The following is a 17101-nucleotide window of genomic DNA, read 5'->3' on the forward strand; positions in this document are numbered from 1 at the left end:
AAAATATATACTAAAGAAAGGAAATTTATAAGTTTTATTTAAATTTATTTAAATTTATTTAAATTTATTTAAATTATAAATTTATAATTACTTCCCTCTTCATCATGAGTATAAACCATTTTAGTAATTTATCCCTTCTCTTAAAATACAAACAATTCAGAGGTGATATTCAGCAGGTTCTGACCACTTGTGGAGAACTAGTAGTAGAAATTTTGAGTAGTTTGGAGAACTAGTAAATACCACCTCTCACTGGCCCCACCCCCATCTATTCTCTGTCTTCCGAGTCCCAGCTATGGGGATTTTGCAATAACGTTCCCCTGGAGTGGGGTGGGAATGGAGATTTACAGTATTCTTCCCCTGCCATGCCCACCAAGCCACACCCACCAAGCCACACTCACAGAACTGGTAATAAAAATAATTGAATCCCATCACTGCACTACAGCTTCATATGTGCTTAACCAAAGCTCTCAGGGAACTCTCTCAGAAGCAAAAAAGGATAGTGAGTTCTTAGACCTTGGGTTTCGGGCGGGCATCTGAATATTCAGTCCCCCAAGGAAAACAAAATACATTAAATCTATCACTTACAGCATTAGATTAACTGTGCCTATAGTGATCAACAATAACCATCTTAGATTATTAGATGTGTTTTATTTGAAGGCCAGTCTTCCATGCTGAGTGTAATGGATCTTAGCTTGCTTTATTCTCAACACTCGTGTGTGTGTTATCAGATAGCGGTAACCATGCTTCGGTTGCCATAGCAGAGAAAACAAAATCCCTTCTAGCTGCCAGCTTCTGCAGGATATTATCCAATATTGATTAGAAATGCACCGGATACTGATGTGTTAGCATCTTTTATGCAGCCTCCTGACATAGTTCAGAAGTGCTAAATATTTTTCATTATAATGGTAGACTATTTCAGCACCATGGTCAGCACAAAGAAGCAAATAAGAACCTTTAGGTGAGCCGAAATGCAGGCGTCGTAAAGATAAGACTGATGACATTGCATTCCTTCATCTTTGGCAAAGTTTGGAAAAGAAATGAAGAAATGGGCCAAAGGAAGTCTGAAGCAGAAGAAAACCCGATCCCAGTTCATAATCAACACGGGCAACCTTTTCCTGTATTGGCAAGAAATGTCCATTAGAAGACAAACTGAAGTGAGATTGAATGTTAGACGGAATAGCTGAAGAAGGAACTACACTATGTTCAGGAAAATACACTCCATATTTCATCCCAACTCCAGCAGGAGTGGTTTATCTGATGGGATCCCAGCTTATGATGGCTCTGCAGTTCGTTTGATCCGTAGCACCTCTATGTATGCTCTCCGAGATGAGGAGCACACGTTAACCGAACCTCTGAAAAAAAGCAAAAGTACCACCAGCCTTAATTCAGTTGCCTGCCTCCAGCTGAAAGAAGAAAAGGCATGGATGTACTCAAAGACGCAAGACTGTTTGCAATATTTACAAGATTTGTTAGCTCTGAGGAAAAAATACATTGAGGGTGTCAAGGATTTGAAAGCCTTAGGCAGAGGGCCTGACATTTACCCTTTGCCTACAAAATCTTCAGCAACAACAACAAAACCCCAAGCCTCTCCTCCCCAAATGACTTCTAAGGTAGGATATGTTACTCCCAAGTTTACATAAAAATATGTTACAACCACTCTGTTTGGAGAATTGAAATAAGAATGAAATAAACTTGCATGTGAGGAGATGAACGATGAGTTTGGGAATGTGGTAAGTTTATGTTTTGTAACAACCTTTAGTGTCAGACTCCATATAGTCTGTCACACTAACACAGCCTATTCACGTATAATATTCAGAGTAATGACATTTACTTTTCAGGCTTTGTGTGTTCTCACCAATCATAAACAAGCTTAAAAGCTACCACTGATTGGGGTAGAATTGCTTCTCTCACCAGAAAAATAAAGCAATTAAAACACACACACACACACACACACACACACACACACACACTACAGTATGAGCAGTTTGAAAATGAAGATCCCCTGGTGGTTAAATCCATGACTGGAGGAGTTTTAATTTCAAGAAACTGAAGCTCAAGCTTCAACCTTTGGGAAGGAACAACAAGAAGGTTTTGTTTCCTTTTGACAAATGTTTATGTCATTCTTTTAATAAACGAAAGAGAATAAACCTTCTCTTTTTCTTCACACGTTTGTCTTCTATCCAAAGGTGTTTTTTCAAGAGGCATCTGGACTGTCTTGTTTTTCTTTGAAGAGGTTTCGCTTCTCATCCAAGAAGCTTCTTCAACTCTGACTGGATGGTGGAGAATGGAAGTCAGAGCTGAAGAAGCTTCTTGGATGAGAAATGAAATGTCTGCAAAGGAAAACAAGAAAGTTCACTTGCCTCTTGAAAAAGCACCTTTGAGACAACCCTGACCTGGATGACTGAGAATCTTCATAGACGTTTGTCTTCTATGTATTAAGCTATATGTCTGTTTATGGCCATGCTAACTGCTCACAGAAATCACTCAGTTTCCACTTCAAAAAAATAAAAACTGTAAATTAATGCATTGTTTACTGTGTTGGATAGCCCACCACTTTTTTTTTATACTAATACGAATGACCATTTGAACTTGCTAGCAAAAGTGGGGGATGTATCACTCTGAAGATGTTAGTAGCCGTGCAGCAATTCTCTCCATATCTGTATTACAACTTTACCAGCATCCATTCCCCGTAACAAAGATGCTAAGATTTTAATTTATGTCAATAAGAGACATACTTTGATATCAAGTGAAATTAAAAAGTTAAAGGTTCCCCTTGCACATATGTGCTAGTAGTTCCCAACTCTAGGGGGCGGTGCTCATCTCCATTTCAAAGTTGAAGAGCCAGTGCTGTCCCAAGACATCTCTGTGGTCATGTGGCCGGCATGACAAAATGCCGAAGGGACACGGAACATTGTTATCTTCCCACCAAAGTGTTCCCTACATTTCAACTTGCATTTTTTATGTGCTTTCGAACTGCTAGGTTGGCAGAAGCTGGGACAAGTAATGGGAGCTTACTCCATTACGTGGCACTAGGGATTCGAACCGCTGAACTGCCGACCTTCTGATCGACAAGCTCAGCATCTTAGCCATTGAGCCACCGCCTCCCCTCAAGTGATATTAGAATTCTTCAAAGATTCCAAATGGTTCAAGTGAGAAAGCTAATCAATAGACTTTTTGTCACACCGTATAAAAAAAGACTTAGGAATAGGCAACCTTTTTTTTGGTAGATATTCTGAAAAGTAAGTTTTCTTCATTTCTTGCTTTACTAAATGTGGCTCATGGAGTAGAATTCCAAAATACCAAAAAGGCCTACAGTACTTCAGTAAAAGGAAAGTTCAACATTATTTTGATCAAATTTGGCTTCCTGGGGTTTTTTTCTGAATATTTTTTAGCTAACCACTTTTTCTCATTTGCTTGCTTTTTCCTGGTAGTTATAATTTGAGATCGGCCTTGATGCAAAAGAATCATAAGGCCAATAATGATTGTCGTGACCCGACAAATGCGCGCACGACAAAACCGCGCCGACAAAACCGCGCCCACAAAAGCACGCTTAGGGTTAAGGTAAGGGTTAGGGTTAAGGTTCAGGGTTAGGGTTAAGGTTCAGGGTTAGGGTTAAGGTAAGGGTTAGGGTTAGGGTTAGGTTTAGGGTTAGGGTTAGGTTTAGGGTTAGGGTTAGGGTTAGGGTTAGGGATAGGGTTATTACCTTGTTTTCGCATTGTTTGTTGATGGTGTGCTTTTGACGATGCGCTGTTGTCGGCGCGCTGTTGTGGCCATGATTTCGATGTCATGGTTTTCTCGCCGCGCTTTTGTCGGCGCGCTTTTGTCGTGCGCGCATTTGTCAGTGAACCAATGATAGTATCAAGAATGGTTCTGTATTATTTGGAATGCGCGCGCACACACATAGACCTGGAAAATGATATTTTTTTGCTTATCTACTTATATATGCACACACCCAGAGACAACACTAAAGATAATCCACATATATTACAAAAAGCAGCATAATAGCTAATTCAAATGGAGCCTAAGACAAATTAGCAAAAATAGATTCTTAGCATCTTATTGCTTTGTTTTCTGAAAAGTCTACATTTTGTATCCATGAAAGTTGGAGGGAGGGTTGCAATTATAATGCTTGTTTATTCTAATTGAACCATTGTCACACCATCCAGATCTCTGCAGACAGAAATGGCTTACAACTCAATTCAGATGTGACTGAAGCAATTGCTTATTTCGACTCAATTATTGCAAAACTGGAGGCAGAAAGACTTCACAAAGTTGTGAGGGATCATCCACACGTTGATGTAGATTTTGATAGTAAGTACATACATATCTCAATAGTATTAATAACATTCGAATAAATACGCAATAGCATCCATCAGATTTGAATTTTCAAAATGTTAAATGACCATAGTAACTCTCATCCACTGATGCCTTGCCGGCTGCATTTTGTACTAGCAATTGTTTGGAGTTGTCTTCAGGAGTAGCCTCATATAAAGCTTGTTACGGTAGCTTAAATGTGTAGTGATGAGAATGCTTCCAGGGCTACTTAGGCCAGGAAAGACCTCAACTGGTGCATCATGAGCTGAGGTGGCACAGTGGTTAGAGTGCAGTACTATGGGCTACTTCAGCTGACTGTTAGCTGCAGTTCGCCAGTTCAAATCTCACTGGCTCAAGGTTGACGCATCCTTCCATCCTTCCGAGGTGAGTAAAATGAGGCCCCAGGAAATATGCTGACTCTGTAAACTGCTTAGAGAGGGCTCTAAAGCACTATGAAGTGGCATAAAAGTCTAAGTGTTATCGCCAGTGCTATCATCCTAGATTCATATAAAACACAACACATAGATGTAAGAGTAAATAATAGATACCGTGTTTTTCGGAATACAAGATGCAGCTTTTTCCCTCAAAAAAGAGGCTGAAAATCTGGGTCTTATACACTGAATACAGCCTTTTCTTGCTCCCCAAACCCCACCCCCTTCACCAAAATGGCCATGAATAGCTTGTAGGAGGCTTTCAGAGTGCTCCTGGGGGGTGGAGTGAGGGCAAAATTGATAAAAACCAGCCCGTTTTTGTGAAAAGCGGGCTGTTTTTTGCTTGTCCCCCCCCCCCCGGAGCACTCCACAAGCCTCCTAAAGGCTGTCCATGCACTTTTTTTGGGGGGGAAACGGGCCTGTTTTCATGAAAAATGGGGCCGTTTTTGGGAGGTTTGCAGAGTGCAAAATCTTTTTTAAAAAATTTGCCTCTTCAAAACCTTGCTGTATCTTATACTCCGGTGCGTCTTATACTCCGAAAAATACAGTACATCAAAGTATATACTTATGCTTCTGCTGGGAACTGAACAAAGTTCCATCTCTGCTGTTCTTCCAAACAAAACATTCAGGAATGGGTTTTCCATACTTTTGCTTGGAAGATTGATGGATAATATACTGATTGAGTTAAAAATAATAAATAATTAGTATAACATGCCTGTTACCTATCGATTTTGCAGTACTTGGCTATTTTTGTAACTTTTTCTTTTCTTCTTCCCTGCAACCCTTGTTCCAGATTTTTGGTTTTTGAATGCATAAGGAATTTTAGGATAACTTTCTGTATCCAGTCAGATGCATGGAGGAGAATAATTAAATGGGTGCTGTCCCATTCCAGCACTTTAATGTTGAGCAAAAGCAGACTACTCCATTTGGACTAACCCATTAAAAAAATAGAATATGGTCTATCCAAGGCAGGGGTGGGTTCCTATACTGGTCAGCCCCTGTTTGCTGTGCGTGCCATTTGTGTGTGCGCCCCAGCTGAGCATTGCTGGCACATGCGTAGTTGACTAAATATTGTTCTGAGCATGCGCAGAAACATGCCGGCAATGGCATAATAGATCAGGGAACCAGTTTGGGGATATAGCTAGCTTGGGTCGCTGCCGATTTTTGTAACCCAGGCCATAATTCCACTACCGGTTTGGCCGAACCAGGCCGAACCGAGAGCAACCCACCTCTGATCCGAGGTCTAGGTCTACCTGTGTGATCCTTTGTTTCTTTCAGTCCACAGGGCTTCAGATTTATTTATTTGTGGCTTCTGTCTCTTCATCCCTCATAAAACCACTTCATTAGTTATTCCCCGTCTAATTTCTCCCTATTCCATAATATAAAATACAGTATTGGTCCTGTATACTGTATGCTTGCCACATACCAATTTAAATAATCAGTTAAAATGTTCGAAAACAATCATTATTATCTCTCTTTGCGTGAATTAAGCTAGAAATTAATCATGAAAATAGAGTTATATCAGATGACCATATTATATAAATATTCCAGAAAATAGTTTTAGAATGTACCTATAATACTATGGATTTGGGAGCTGCAAATGGTTTAAAGATGGAAATGGGTGTATTTTTTTTTTTGCCTCACTGTGGTTTGGCCTACTCATTTCTACTCTTACTTTGACAACTTTACAAACAGTTGTTCAGTCCTATTAGCACTAAATTTCAGTGACCCAGTGATTCTAGTGCTTTGGGGGACATAGTTAGAGCATAGTGAGGGAGTTGGATCCTATGATCTAGTTAGCCTATCCCTAGTTCAGAAAAAATAGAAAGCGGTTTTCTATTGACCCAGATCATTGGTCCATCTAGCCTTGTTTTACTAGCAGCCGCTTTCTTAAATATCTTGCCAAGAAATACTGGAGGCTGAACATGGAGCCTTCTGTGTGCAGAACCTAAGTGGCATCTACATATTGTGTTGTCCTTGTTGTAAAGATACATTTATACTAAGTTTGGTTCCATATTTCAGTTGTTTCTAGTTCAAGAGAACACAGCTTACATTCCAACTGGATCCTTCGTGCCCCTCGGAGATATTCCCAAGATACCAGCCAAGTACAAGCGATTACAAGCCAATCCAAAGGAAAAGGCCAAGAAAGAACATTCAGCTCCAGAAAGAAACTGCAGAGATATCCAATGTATCTACCTAAAGCTGTAGAGGGAGCATTTAATACAATGAAATTTAAAACCAAAGTGTGCCTCAAAGAACAGCACTGACATGGAAATCAATGCACGGACTGAGAGTCTTTCTTCAGAAGCAGCTAGTTAGGATATTTTTATGCAATAAGTTAGCAGTAGCAATTATTTAATATGTACAGCTGACAAGACTTTACATTCTACCTACACAGGGGCCCCTTTGTTGTTGTGTGGACACAATACATTATGTAAAGGCTTTATCAATGCATTCAAACGGTTCCACCACACAACCGTGGACGACAAAATCACGGTCGACGAAAGTGCGCATTTGACGTCATCACAGCGCGACGAAAACATCGCGCTGTGATCGAAAAATGTAAAAATAAAGCGAAAACCTTACCCTAACCCCCCCCAACCTAACCCTAAACCTAACCCTAACCCTAACCCTTAACCTAAGCCTAAATCTAACCCTAAACCTAACCCTTAACCTAACGCTAAACCTAACGCTAACCTTTAACGTAACGCTAAACGTAACCCTAACGCTCTAAACCTAACCCTAACTCTTAACCTAACCCTAACCCTAACCCTAAACCTAACCCTTACCTTTATGTGAATCGGCTTGCTTTAATTTTATTGTTATTTCAATTTTTATTTTTTTTTGTCGCGCTGTGATGACGTCAAATGCGCGCTTTCGTCGATCGCGCTTTTGTGGACCGCGGTTTTGACGGGTCACGCATTCAAACAAGTTAGTAAGCTTAGCTAGGTTAATCCTTATGGCATAGCAGGTTGTTCAACCTGTTCGATTGGTTTATAATTCCGTGTCTTGTGTGAACAGGCAGAAAATATGTTCATTAGGTAACTAGGTAAGCTGCAACATGAGGCACGCTGAAAACTATCTCATTCCGTTGTTCTTCCCTTTCCGTAGCATATCTAATGTTGATTATCCATACCATACAGAAAATGTTAGCATGAATGCCATGATCCCCCCAGGGACATTTTGTGTTACTCTGTGAAAGGTTAGATTATAAAACAAATCCATGTCATGCAACTTTGGTGAATATTGTTTCTACGTTAATTTTTAAAATTCTTTGTTTGTTAGGCTGGACTCAGGTTAACACTGTAATCTAGGAATGTGCATCCAGAATTTATGTTTCTAATGGGAAAAAAAATTGTGGGTCTTCTAAATAAAATAAAGCCTGAATATTTTAATTTTGAACAATGGCCCTCATTTATAATCTGGATGCCTTGCTTGTCTCTCAAGGAGAATACTTAAAAGCCACAGCATTCACTATTTATACAGCAGGTGGAGAGCAAGAAACAGAAACCAAAGAACATGATTCTTGTACCCAACATCCACATTTAAAGTACTTAGAGGAAATAAGTACTTTTTCATCTCCCACAGAAGGCAATATGTGGAGTGAAAAACATACAGTGCACTTAGCTGTTGCCAAAACTGTTGAGTTTCGGGGTGGGGGAGTATTTAGCAGATTTCTAAAACTGCTCACTTGCCAAATGATTCTCTTAAATTACAGGGTAAAAAGCAATAAAAACATGCATTGCATTAAAAAGCTGACCAGGCTGAGGGGAAAAATGATCATGTGGCCAGCATGACTAAACACCCAAGGCACACGGAATGCTGTTAACGAACAGTTAACGTTCGTTGTGGAACGAACTCCCCATGGAGATTCGTACCCTCACCACCCTCCAGGCCTTCCGCATAGCCCTTAAAACCTGGCTGTTCCGACAGGCCTGGGGCTAAAGACTTGCAGCCCCACTCCGAATGGTATGATTGTTGTGTTTTTAGCTGTGTATGGTCTTTATGTTTTGTAATTTTTCCCCCCCTTCCCTTGAATTGTGAGCCGCCCTGAGTCCCTTCAGGGAAAAGGGCGGAATACAAATAAAGTAAATTAAATTTTAAAAAAAATTTAAAAAATTAATTAAATTTAATTTAAAAATTGTTACCTTTCCACCAAAGGTGGCTCCTATTTTTCTATTTGCATTTTTACATGCTTTCGAACTGCTAGGTTGGCAGAAGCTGGGACAAATAATGGGAGCTCACTCCGTTATGTGGCACTAGGGATTCGAACTGCCAAACTGATGACCTTTCTGATCAACAAGCTCAGCGTCTTAGCCACTGAGCCACTGTATGCCTCACATTAAGATATATAAAAACATTAAAATATAAAAAAAACATTAAACAGGCCAGTATCCAATCAAAGGGCTCTAGAATTTTTTTCCTTGCCTACCTGCTGCTCTTTTTAAAATGGAAGTAGATTTAAAAATTAATTGATGATGTGAGTAACTACTGTTATTAGAAATTTCTACTCTAAGTGGATTATGGCTGTGGGCAAGTAGAATTGTAGTTGGTTTGTTAGTTTGTTTTTCATTTTGTAAAACTTGTACGAAGCTTAAATTTCATGCTCTTACAAATGATCAGGTCAGGAAAACTGCAGTTGCCGAGTGATACATGTGTGCACACACACACAACAACAACAACAACACTATGAATATTGAGAACAGCATTGTTCCCCAGTGTTTTGTAAAAGCTATACCCAGATGTCCCATTTGCTGTAGGAACAAAGCCTTATATAGATTTCCCCAAAGATGATAGATAATTTGATTTTAAGGGGGAAAATGACCTGAGAGACATTTAAAGGGCCATAGATTTCACCTCCTTGAAAGAAAACAAACTAGAAATGAATAATTAAGTATAGCAAAGGATGGACAACTCTCCATTTATTATTTTCTCTCCTTCAAATTCTCGATCCTGCAAATTAACACTCATGAACCCTGCAATAATTTGCTTTGTGCCATGAAGTTCAAGATGCCAAGCTGCTGAACAATTCTGGAAATTTCCAAACCTATTGCGAGTGCTCTTACAAAATATTTGGGGATTTTATATTCTCATAATCTCTCCAAAGACAGACAGAATCAGTATCGGCACCAAGATACCAAAATGTTCCCTATCGCCTCTCTGACTTCCTGCGAGATTTCCCCTGCTGCTTCTGGTTAACCTTTCTCTTTCTCTGAACTGGTGAGTATCATTCTAAAATACCAGCCTGCAACCATCCAGCTGATCTGTTCCATGTAGGATCCAGATGTAGGGTTAAGACTATCTATTGGAAATGATGATTATACTGGAGACTGATGTTTTGCTTTGCATAGCATACCAGCTTATTGGGGGGGGGGGGAGGATGTTGTAGCTTAGTAGGTAGTAAGGAGGACCATAACTTCAGTTCTTCAACTTCTCTCAAAGCCTGGGGCAGTGAATGTCAGAAGAGATAGTAAATGTGATGGTAGCTATGAAGGTGCACCTTAGAATTTGCTGAGATCTCTAGAACAGAATAGAGTTGGAAGGGAGCTTGGAGGTCTTCTAGTCCAGCCCCCTGTTCAACCAGAAGTCCCTATACCATTTCAGACAAGTGACTGTCCAATCTCTTCCAAATAATAATATAGAACCTCCAGTGATGGAGCACCCACATCTTCTGAAGGCAAGCTGTTCTACTGGTGAATTGTTCTCACTGAAGTTTCTCCTCAATTCCAGGTTGCTTCACTTCTTGATTAGTTTCTATCCATTGTTTCCATATGGAAAAAGGCACTAAATAAAATTGTTCTTTCAGCAGTTCTTTCTTCTTTTGTGAAAGAGAACATGCAAGGAAAGGTAGGAAACGGCAAAAGGAAAAATAAGCAATAATACACGAGCAAACAATAGATACAAAGTCAAGGTAAACCATTCCAAACTTGATTGCAGAAAATATGACTTCAGCAACAGAATTGTCAATGCCTGGAATGCTCTATTTGACTCTGTTGTTACAGCCTCAAACCCCCACAGCTTCAACCTTAAACTGTCTAGCGTGGATCTCACCCTTTTTCCTAAGAGGTCCGTAAAGGGTGTGTGCATAAGAGCACAAGTATGCTTACCGTCCCTGTCCTATTGTCCCCATTTATTCGTACCCATTTCCTGTGTTCATGTCCATGTTTATACTTATACCTGTTATCTCGTACATGTCTGACCAAATAAATAAATAAATACATAAAAGATTAACAGAGGGGGAGAAATAGGATTGGCAGATCATCAACAGAGACCCAGAAGTCAGAGCTATGATTGTGCTGTGTCTCCAGATACGACGAAGTATGCCACACCACCAAAATATGAGGAACTATGTTGTTCTTTCTGCAGCAGACTCTCTGGGACTCTCTGGGACTGAACTACAAGGAAGTTGTAGTTAAGTTGATTCTGAAGAAGGTTAAAATGTGCGTGTTGATTTTACAACAACAGACACGACCTTTTATCGATTATGTCTTGCACAATTCCACTCTGTTATTACAAAATGTTCTGTGATTTCTGTGCGGAATTATCACAGCAGGAACAGCAAAGTAGCATATTTTGATTTCAAAATGTGCTTCAATGCTCCAGTGGATTCAATTAGTTCAGTTTCCCCAACCATGCCCATTCAGAGTCTCTACTGAAATTTAACAGGTAGAAGTCAACACAGAGTTCCCTATGGACCCTCCTAGCTACATTCACCTGGTATTTAAATGCTGGGTCTCCAAGCTTTTAGAAAGAGTAGGTCACCTGCACCAAGAAGACCAGTCCTGCTTAGTGTGACATAAAGGTGCCATGGTAAGTCTTCTTTCCAAGTCGTCTTTTTGGGTAATGGCACATGGCTGCAATGATACCAGGATAATTAATAAATTAAGCAATTGGAGGGAGGGGATGGCTAGAAAGAAGCTCTTTCTCACATAATGTTAATACTCAGCATAAAATAACACAACTTAGTGGAAAGTATGCATATGTAATGTTATATTTACACAGGACATTCACGAGAATTTCTCTGCCCCACCTTCTCTCTCTCTCTCTCTCTCTCTCTCTCTCTCTCCCTCTCTCCCTCCCCCCCCCCCATCTCTCTCTCTTTCTCTCTATAGTATGGATTTATCAACTCCTGCCTGAAGTCCCTTCTGGTCGAGAAATTTGGCGAAGAAACATGGGAAAAGCTCAAGTAAATATTTATAACCTCACAGCATTAAAGCAAGACCATGGCACCAAGGAGATAGCTGCATTCCAGAGGATGGGTTGGGTACATTCAGGACAAGAGTCTGTGCTTCAGGTTAAGAGCAGGGTATAATCCACGAACATTTCTGCCGCAACTCATTTATTATCTATTGCTACAAGTCTCTTTGATATTTAAGCTGATTTTATGATTGCCCCACTAAATTCCAAAACCTAGCAGGGCATAGCAATGCTTTTGGTTAAAGGATTTAACTTTAAAAAAAGATTTTCAGACATCTCTACCCAGTTAACTGAGTACAAGTAGCCCTTGACGTACAACCACAATTGAGCCCAAAATGTTGGTTGTTAAGTGAGACATTGGTTAAGTGAGTTTGCCTCATTTTATGACCTTTCTTGTCACAGTTGTTAAGCGAATCACTGCAGTTGTTCAGTTGGTAACACGGTTGTTAAGGGAATGTGGCTTCCCTATTGATTTTGCTTGTAGCAAAAGGGGAATCACATGACGTTGAGACATAGCAACGGTCATAAGTATGAACCAGTTGCCAAGCATCTGAAGTATGATCAAATGATGGGGCTGCTACAAAGGTGGTAAGCGTGAAAAATGGTCATAAGTCATTTTTTTTTCCAGTGGCGTTGTAAAGATCAGTAAATGAACTGTTGTAAGTTGATGTGGTGTAAGGGATCAGTAGCTAAGATACTGAGCTTGTCAATCAGAAAGGTCAGCAGTTTGGCAGTTTGAATCCCTAGCGCCGCATAACGGAGTGAGCTCCTGTTACTTGTCCCAGCTTCTGTCAACCTAGCAGTTTGAAAGCAAGTAAAATGCAAGTAGAAAAATAGGAACCACCTTTGGTGGGAAGGTACGCACGCCTTCAGCGTTTAGTCATGCCGTCCACATGACCACGGAGATGTCTTTGGACAGCACTGGCTCTTCGGCTTTGAAACAGAGATGAACACCACCCCCTAGAATCAGGAATGACTAGCACATATGTGTGAGGGGAACTTTTAGGTTAACCTTTTTTAAAGTTGAGGACTACCTATTTTCAGTCAGTTGAATCTCACACTCTAAATGTTGGTAAAATGTGTTGCTTTACCCAAATATGGCAAACGAAGTGGCAAATTGTGTTCCCTATTTCATTTCATGTTAGAATTTTTCTTTCATATTGTCACAGAACTCAGGCTGGAACTGAAGACACTTTTATGACATATACAATGTATGATGATTCTGTGACTGTGAAGCTGCTCAAAGAAGCCTGCAACATGCTAAGTACTGAGATAATTACATGTTTTAATTTGCTGTTTGCCAAGAGATAATATTATTCCCACTTACAGATGTGATAGGAAGAATTCTGAAACGCTGATCATTTTAAGCCTGTATTAAGCAATACTTCAGTCAGTCATCCCGAATAAATTTATACTTATCTGCTCTTGCACATCTCCCTATAATTATCTCTTAAAAACTATAATAACAGTTGTAATAATTGAACTAGAATTGAAGTATTTTAACCCTGCTTTATTTTGTACATTAGCACGTTTGTAACCTTTTGTCTAACAAATGTGTAGTTTTGTGTCTTTTAGATTTCACGTAAAGCCTTGTTTTATTTCCACAGTTTAATTCATTTTATTCTAATTGCCTTATATAATTGCATATAGTTCCAGTGGTTGACCATAACAAAGATATTTACTTCCTTTCTTACAGATTTTAGTAATGATTTTCATTTTTTAAAATATCCTTTTGCATTTTGTATTGTAGCTACATTTTAAAATATTTTCTCTTCTTTTTAAGTTATTCATTTTGAGTTGATTTCTTTTCCTCCAGCATATTTCTATTCTGCCGTGGCATCGTTTTAAACCTCAAGAGTCCTGCAGTCCAATCCTTTGTTTCCACAAAATTAATTGACTGAGTTCAATGCTATTAAACAAATTAATTTAAAGGAGCTTAAATGACTGCAGTCTGTGCTGCTCTCATATCACAGCAAACTGTAATGTGGTTTCTTCCTTTTCATATTAGTAACATATGAGAAAAGGGCTAGTGAATAAATTATGATTTGTTTTCAAGTACTATATTAAAATTTGAAACTATGCGTTGTTCTTGGTTCACTGATTGCAGGATTTGTTTGTCTTGTGGATTAACATATGATATGATTTCTAAATTATTCTTTTTGTTTTGTGCCCAGTTATGAGCTCAATTGTCTTAATAGAGCTGCCTGCTAGACTTTGTAAAGTTTCAATGCAACTATTAAATTTAAAGACGATTTAATCAAACTGAATTTCTGAAATCATCCCAAGACTCATTTGACACAGTGCATAGATGCACATACATTTTGCTCAACAGATACTTTTTACATTATGTGACTTGTTTCTTTGAATCAAATTAACAGTTGCTGAAGATTTCAATTTCTTTTGGGATCCATTTTCCGACAGGAATAAGGCTTCAAAAAACACTAGTCCCCAGTCAGCTCTTAAGAGCCCTTGAATCCAATTGTAGATGTGAATCACCTCTTAAGCTAGTCATGCGCCTAACTTGCAGATTATTTTCATGGTTGGAGAAACTGAATGAAGTCTTGCTGTTATGGCAACATCAAGGAAGGTATCATGGAAAGAGAAGGCAAAGCATGTTCATGAGAAAAAGCACATACTTTCTGTTGTGCCCAGGTATACATGCCATTATTCCCGAATCTGCTTTTTTTCTTCCCATCCAGAAATGCCAGAGGAGGCAGTGTTGAAGCTTTTTGGGCAATACTTCTTTAATTTCTGCAAAACATCAGGATATGATAAAATGCTACGGACACTAGGAGGAAATTTGACGGAGTTTATTGAGAATCTTGACTCCTTACATAGCTACCTTGCTTTGTCCTACCAGGTACATTTTCTTCTGGAAAAACGCACTGAAATAGCTTAATGTTTGTGTGTGAGAGAGAGGAGGGAGGGAGGGAGAGAGAGGGGGGAAGGGAGGGAGGGAGCAAGAGAGAGACATATACATATTTTTGTATTTTGATGTGACAGAATAGATTAGTTTTACTCTGTTGCAGAACCAGTACAGATAGGTAGATCCTGCTATAATAAACTCACTGGTAAGATATACATTTCTATTTTCCAAAATTTTGTAACCTGTCCTCTTTCTTATTGAATCTGTGAGAGACTTGCTGTCCTAGAATTACCTGTAAGAGGTGAAATGTAATAGATGGCTAGACTAAAAGAATTCCTAGTGGGCCATGCATGTTTCCAGGAATTTGGGGAGTTATACTCAGAGGAAGGCTGAGCTATTGCTTTTCATTATAATTGTAATGTATGGAACTGTCTTGAATTCATACTGAAATGAAGCAATTGTAGCCAAGGGATAGAAGGGTCATTTACATGAAAAATGTTTTTTCCCCCTGCCTTTGAATTATTTTAAAGTAGAAATTAATTACCTTTCAATATATGCCATGGCCATTTTCGACTATGACACATATTTTTACATCACTAATATGCTTCAGCAGTGGGTTTGTTTAAGACAAAGGATGTGAAAATAAACAGAAGGAGAGAGTTCTTGCATACAACTCACTGTGAAAGGAAAATTGGAATAAAATTGCATATAACCTGAACAGATCCAAGGAGTTATGAATCAGAGTTTGATTCTGTTGTTGAAAGCTGAGACCTTCTCCAGTATTTTCAATACTATGAACAAATATCAGGATATAAATAGGCAAACTCTTATTAACCAACACAATAAGAAAGGAATGCAAATTCTGCCATTTGCATTCCTTTCTTATCTATTGCTCTCTGTTGGCCTTTTGATTATAAATTGAATAGAAGGCCAGTTGTGCAACAAAGAAAAAAAATTGCATTTATAATGCTGGTGGGTATTAGAATAGACTCTTGGCAGTGTTGAAAGAAAATGAAACAGATTTTTGTCCTGCCTAGGAAATGAATGCACCATCATTTCGAGTGGAAAGGAAAGATGGGAAAATGCTCCTCCACTATTATTCAGACAGGAAAGGCTTGTGTCACATTGTCCCAGGTATGACGAAAGCAGCAGTTTCACAATGGAATATTTATAATACAATACTCAAACTAAATGGGAACTTTTCCATAAGTATACCAAGCATTGGAATTGACTACTTGGGCCAGGGTGGGTGGGTTGGATGAGATTTTTTTACTTAGCTCAATAACCTCTGTGACTTTGACATAACTGTTCCACCCCTCCCCTCTATTCCAAGTCTTGTATAAAAGGCCCCCAATTTGTGCCATTGATTTTTAAAACGTTTTAGAATATAATTTGGTGAAAATATTATCCGAAAATATTATCCAATAATATTTTCCAATAAGGTATTTGGATAAAGCTAAATGCTGTATTCTACTCTATAGTTTGTTAGTTTCTCATGTACAATTATAATAATTGGGGAGGGAAGAAGTCAAACGCAAGTACCAAAGAAAGTGTTCAGATGCAGACTGGGATGTACAGATATTTACGGAGCAAAAGTGAAATCAGATTAAGTAACCTCAGCCAGTTGTCTGATCAGCAACCTTGGTGCTAGGTCTAAGAGAAAAAGCTTTAGAAGGTTTAGTCTGTTTTTTAAAATATATGTTATAATTAAAACTATTATTATTTCCTGGGTTTCCAGTTTTGTGGAAATCTATCCTATCCTGCTAGAAATTCTCTCCTTATCCTAAGAAAGATTAATATAAAGAAGAAAGTTTCCTATTTCTTTCTTCTGTTTTGCACTTAACTGCAAAGCTTGTTAAGAAGTTGGAATAATTTTCCTAAACAATGGAAGAACAGTGATGGGAGAGAAAATTGCACAATTTTTTTTTGAAAGCTATATGTGGCTGTTATTGAAAGAAGTGGCTAAGAAACTTGCTTCTCATCAAGTTCCTTAAGAGCCGAGCACTTTGGAAGGGATGTACATATTTCCCTAAAATAGGTTGTTCCTTTTTCCTTATGTAGGAATTATTGAAGCTGTAGCTAGAGATTTCTTTGACTGTGAAGTGTCCTTGGAAATCCTTGAACAAAATATAGAAGAGGAGCGCACTGGGAAGAAGGAGCATGTGGTGTTTTTTATTTTACAGACAAATGAAACAGTGAAGCACAACATGAAGGAAGAAACAATTTCTGTATGTGAAAATGGATCTCAGGAGAACAAAGAGGTGATGTTTCTGTAGAAAGAGCAGAGGGGTTG

General features: G+C 38.9%; 1 protein-coding gene across 1 annotated transcript; it reads left to right on the forward strand.

The window, feature by feature from the left end:
- The first annotated feature begins 1199 nt into the window (after positions 1–1199).
- On the forward strand, positions 1200–7012 carry CUNH13orf42 (chromosome unknown C13orf42 homolog). The gene is made up of 3 exons (XM_087715168.1): positions 1200–1610; positions 4167–4311; positions 6768–7012. The coding sequence occupies exons 1-3, from the start codon at positions 1200–1202 to the stop codon at positions 7010–7012; spliced, it is 801 nt and encodes a 266-aa protein (XP_087571294.1).
- Positions 7013–17101: the final 10089 nt, after the last annotated feature.

This window comes from Thamnophis sirtalis, unplaced genomic scaffold (assembly GCF_051295495.1).
Source record: "Thamnophis sirtalis isolate CommonGarterSnake01/CBP01778 unplaced genomic scaffold, rThaSir2_p1.2 scaffold_5, whole genome shotgun sequence".
Taxonomy (NCBI): Eukaryota; Metazoa; Chordata; class Lepidosauria; order Squamata; family Natricidae; genus Thamnophis; species Thamnophis sirtalis.

Coding starts and splice junctions, on each gene's coding strand:
- CUNH13orf42 (XM_087715168.1), top strand. CDS start 1,200: ATGTTCAGGAAAATACACTCCATATTTCATCCCAACTCCAGCAGGAGT. Junction 1,611..4,166: donor CTCCCCAAATGACTTCTAAG/GTAGGATATGTT, acceptor CACACCATCCAG/ATCTCTGCAGACAGAAATGG. Junction 4,312..6,767: donor CGTTGATGTAGATTTTGATA/GTAAGTACATAC, acceptor TCCATATTTCAG/TTGTTTCTAGTTCAAGAGAA.